Raw genomic sequence first — 5,750 nt, 5'->3', positions numbered from 1 at the left:
AATTTATTATTCAGGCAAATAATAATAATATATTATAATAGCAGAAAAAATTATAATAATCATCAACGTCTTTAATACACACAGAGCAATGTTCCACTCTTGTCTAATTTGTATACAGTGCTACTGATTTTTATTTATTACTATTTTTTCTACTTACATTCTGTGTCACCCACAGACAGGTAGAGCCAAGTGACAGTTGTCAACAGCAGCAATGTCACAACTAGGAGCTTGGCCTTGCTGCGACACGAGCAGAGCATGATGGGATAGCAGATGATACTGATGAATGTTGCATTGGCTGTCAGGTGGGGAAGTTCAGAATCACCGCTGGTAACATCCTATAGGCTGGAGCGTTACCATTAAACACTGCAAACTTCTTGCTGCTTGTGAAAAATCACTGCATTGTATCCTGGGGACTTGGCATGGCCACTAATAGCGGAACAAGATGAGTTATACATTAATAGAGCTAGCATGAATCAGTTAACCAAGCATAACAGCACCATATGGCAGGTACAAAAGGGTGAGGCACAGGACTGCAAATGATTTACTTGAAGTGTGTGTTTTTCCTACACAAGGTAAAGAGAAGGAAAAAAAATGTAGTTCTCTGGTGGATGAGAGAGACAGAATGTATATATGTATAATGTGTGTGTGTATGTATATATAGATATATAAGTGTGTGTGTGTATATATATATATATATATATATATATATATAAGTGTGTGTGTTTGTGTGTGTGTGTATATATATATAAGTGTGTGTGTTTGTGTGTGTGTGTATATATATATATATATATATATATATAAGTGTGTGTGTTTGTGTGTGTGTGTATATATATATATATATAAAAAGTGTGTGTGGGGGGTTTAGTGTGAGTATAATGTGTCTGTGTGCATGTGTTTGCGAGTGTGCTATAGCGTGTGTGTGTGTGTATATATATATATATATATATATATATTTATTTATTACGTGTGCGTGTGTATAATGTGCATCCTGAAAGAAAAAAATGTTTAGTCAATTTAATATTAAATAAAGGAAAAAGTTTAAAAATTCTCATTTGTCCTTCAAATTATTTGTACAAGTCGGGACTGGCAGAAATGTAGTCCTGTATGAGCACGTCTTGAAGTTTCCATTAGACAAACAGGCACTATATGAACGCACTGTAAATATACATATTTACACTACAAGTACCCCTGCCTGGATCCAATGGAAAGAAAGTATAAAACTATGAATCTGTGATTGGCTGACGGCTGTCACATGATACAGGGAAATCTTTGAAATTTGTATTTCTAAGGTTCAGTAGATTTTGTTATGAAAAAATAGGTTTTATTGCAATGCCTTTTTATTATGCATTTCCACGTGTAGTATTATGCAGTATTGTATGTTCAGTCTTGTCTGAGCCAGCACAGTATGCAGAGATATGATCTGTCACCTCACAACCATGTATCATACAAGCATTTCCATGCGCAGGGCAGTTTCAGGCAAGTCTGACTGCTAAAAAGGGAGAGAAGCTATAAAGTTCAGTTCAGACACCCATACCTCTGGGTGTTTATGTAATAACTGTTCCTATTAAACCTTGTAACGGCATCGCCTGATCTACATAAACATATTGAGGAATCTATTTAAAACGTTAGTGGATGTACAATGCCTCATCACGGTTAGTGCTGACGGACTTTCTGGTATGTGTTTTTTAATTACAGAAAGACAGGAAATGCCCCCGAGGTCAGTGGTGCGTTTGATTTTATGCTGCCCTAGGCAATTGGAAATGTGCAGCCCCCAAAACACCCAACAATTTTATAAATGTCTCACAGCCAGGGGACACATGAAGGGTTCACTAGATACCCATGGACCATTAATCTATAATACAATGAATAAGTAAAACATTTACAGAGTACAGAAGTAGGAAGCTATCATGCTGTAGTACAACCTCAAAATACACCAGTCCCCAAAATCTTGCTGCCCTAGGCACAGACATTCCTGAGGTTGTAATAATGTCATTTTCAGATTTGTTTTTTTCTGCATAAAGCTAAACAGAAATGAAAAGCGAACTACTGAAGGTTGGAGTTCTTCTTGTGTTACCAGGAGGTTTCTTAGGAATATAGAGCCATATAGTGTGGCTCTAGTAGGACCAGAGGCAGAGTAAACACGTATCGGTATATGAGCGGGTAATAAGAACCTTATGCAGTAGTCGTGCTTAGAGAATATCAAGCAGCTGATAACCATTTGAAGGTTATATATTTAGAATATAGATTTTTTTTTTCTTCATGTTTGTCCCCTTTTCCTGAAATTTAATTCTGAAAACTTTTTTGTTTTCCAATTCCCGCAAGAATCAGATGTGCAGACTCCAGACTTCACAAGGCTAATGCTTCTATATTGCTCACTGCATTAACTCAGCAGAGAAAATAAGATAAGATTACATTTTTAAACTTAGGGATACCTAGGTTACAAGATCCTGGCCATTGATTTATGGGGACAAACTTTACACCTATTTTTTCAATATTCAAACAGATTATAAAATTAATATGTTAATATAAAACAGCTGTATGATTATTGGTTGATAATTTTATTTACCTTTTGTTAATTTTTTTATCATTACTATATATATATATACACACGTATCAAGTTACACGTTATATACACTAGTATCTACACATATATATGGTACTAATACACCTCACATGCTTTTGTTGGTAGTATTCTTTAGGTACAGGTTATATTGATACATGTTGTGGGTACAACATATTACACTAGCACTATTGATTTGAGTTTCATATAGTGACTCTGAGTGATTAGAGATTCCCTTTCATATTTATCTCCCTGATCTGTGGGGTCGTTTATTTCATTAAATGAGTAGTCATCACTTTTTAAACACTCCGCCACTTTGGATAACTTTTATATAGTTAAGTCTGACTGCTAAAAAGGGAGAGAAGCTATAAAGTTCAGTTCAGACACCCATACCTCTGGGTGTTTATGTAATAACACTTCCTATTAAACCTTGTAACGGCATCGCCTGATCTACATAAACATATTGAGGAATCTATTTAAAACGTTAGTGGATGTACAATGCCTCATCACGGTTAGTGCTGACGGACTTTCTGGTATGTGTTTTTTAATTACAGAAAGACAGGAAATGCCCCCCAGGTCAGTGGTGCGTTTGATTTTATGCTGCCCTAGGCAATTGGAAATGTGCAGCCCCCAAAACACCCAACAATTTTATAAATGTCTCACAGCCAGGGGACACATGAAGGGTTCACTAGATACCCATGGACCATTAATCTATAATACAATGAATAAGTAAAACATTTACAGAGTACAGAGGTAGGAAGCTATCATGCTGTAGTACAACCTCAAAATACACCAGTCCCCAAAATCTTGCTGCCCTAGGCACAGACATTCCTGAGGTTGTAATAATGTCATTTTCAGATTTGTTTTTTTCTGCATAAAGTTAAACAGAAATGAAAAGCGAACTACTGAAGGTTGGAGTTCTTCTTGTGTTACCAGGAGGTTTCTTAGGAATATAGAGCCATATAGTGTGGCTCTAGTAGGACCAGAGGCAGAGTAAACACGTATCGGTATATGAGCGGGTAATAAGAACCTTATGCAGTAGTCGTGCTTAGAGAATATCAAGCAGCTGATAACCATTTGAAGGTTATATATTTAGAATATAGATTTTTTTTTTCTTCATGTTTGTCCCCTTTTCCTGAAATTTAATTCTGAAAACTTTTTTGTTTTCCAATTCCCGCAAGAATCAGATGTGCAGACTCCAGACTTCACAAGGCTAATGCTTCTATATTGCTCACTGCATTAACTCAGCAGAGAAAATAAGATAAGATTACATTTTTAAACTTAGGGATACCTAGGTTACAAGATCCTGGCCATTGATTTATGGGGACAAACTTTACACCTATTTTTTCAATATTCAAACAGATTATAAAATTAATATGTTAATATAAAACAGCTGTATGATTATTGGTTGATAATTTTATTTACCTTTTGTTAATTTTTTTATCATTACTATATATATATATATATATATATATATATATATATACACACACACGTATCAAGTTACACGTTATATACACTAGTATCTACACATATATATGGTACTAATACAGCTCACATGCTTTTGTTGGTAGTATTCTTTAGGTACAGGTTATATTGATACATGTTGTGGGTACAACATATTACACTAGCACTATTGATTTGAGTTTCATATAGTGACTCTGAGTGATTAGAGACATATTTATCTCCCTGATCTGTGGGGTCGTTTATTTCATTAAATGAGTAGTCATCACTTTTTAAACACTCCGCCACTTTGGATAACTTTTATATATATATATATATATATATATATATATATATATATATATATATATATATATATATATATATATATATATATATATATATATATATAGTGTGGATTATTGATCTATTTACCATTTGATTAGATTGCATCGGTTACTCTGATTTTGGTGCTTATGGGGCTGTCAAAGATGTCTAGAAACATTAGTGTACGTGACACTTTTATATTTGTGATCCAAATGATGATGATTTATTAATGTATATTTGTTAGTTTTGTTGTAGTTGGAGGAGTCCCTATTTATGGGGGGGGGGGTCAAAATTTGAGTAACTTATTGGCTGTCAACAACCACTTATTTATGTGGGATATAGTATGCACTAGTAAGGAATACTAGAGTAATAATTCTGATGGGTTTTTAACTTTTTCATTGTAATATTTGAGAACGGCAATAGGAAACCCTGATAGGTAACTGGCGTGTCTCTGTTTTTGTTTTGATTTATGTCCACGCCTTACCAACTGACTGGAGACACTGGTTGGTGACCGGCTCAAATCGTCCACACCCACTTTTTAATTACGGCACCAATCGGCACCTTATTTACATATACGCCCCACAGGTTGAGAATGTTCCTTATTGATGTTCGGCCTCTTGAGCCTCCTCTTATTATTGGATACTGGCTCCAATCATGGTGCTGTTAGTGGGCGCGATCACCCAATGACTGTGGTGCTTGAGATACGCACCCCCATGGTAGCGACTCCGCCCAACATTTAATCATCACTGTTCTTCCCCATTTAAAGGGACACTCAAGTAAAAATTAAACTTCAAGATTCAGATACAGCAGCAATTTTAAACAACTTTCCAATTTACTTCAATTAACAAAATGTGCACAGTCTGTTTATATTTACACTTTTTGAGTCACCAACTCCTACTGAGCATGTGCAAGAATTCACTGCATATACGTATATGCATTTGTGATTGGCTGATGGCTGTCACATGATACAGGGGGAGTGGAAATAGAGATAACTTTGCAATTTATTTAATAAAAATCTACTACTCATTTGAAGTTCAGACTAAGTGCTATTGCATTGTCTTCTTATCATGCATTTGTTGATTATGCAAATCTACTGTATTGACTGGTCCTTTAAGACCGCAATTATGACTGTTTGTTTATGCCTGATGAAACGTCGGAGGTACAGGCTAAGAAACGCGGTGGATTAAGTTGGAGACATCTGTGATAGTTGTACTCAAGTTCACCTCTGTATTTTTATGTTGGTTTTTAATTACTTTTTTAATAAATGTTTTTAATTGCTGACGTTTTGAGCTGAGTTTCTATTGGGAAGACAGTTATAACCATCAGACGGACGGAGTTAAAGGGATACTGAACCCTATTTTTTTCTTTCATGATGCAGATAGAGCATGCAATTTTAAGCAACTTTCTAATTTACTTGTTA

General features: G+C 35.2%; 1 protein-coding gene across 1 annotated transcript in view; it reads right to left on the bottom strand.

Moving 5' to 3' along the window:
* Window positions 1-5,750, bottom strand: part of LARGE2 (LARGE xylosyl- and glucuronyltransferase 2) — a 124,382-nt gene that overhangs the window by 32,647 nt on the left and 85,985 nt on the right. The window contains exon 3 of the mRNA XM_053689306.1: window positions 158-426. Coding sequence (XP_053545281.1) covers window positions 158-257 — 100 coding nt within the window. The 5' untranslated portion in view covers window positions 258-426. The remainder of the gene's footprint in view (window positions 1-157; window positions 427-5,750) is intronic.

Source organism: Bombina bombina, chromosome 7, assembly GCF_027579735.1.
Source record: "Bombina bombina isolate aBomBom1 chromosome 7, aBomBom1.pri, whole genome shotgun sequence".
Taxonomy (NCBI): domain Eukaryota; kingdom Metazoa; phylum Chordata; class Amphibia; order Anura; family Bombinatoridae; genus Bombina; species Bombina bombina.
This window is presented reverse-complemented; position numbering and strand designations above follow the sequence as displayed.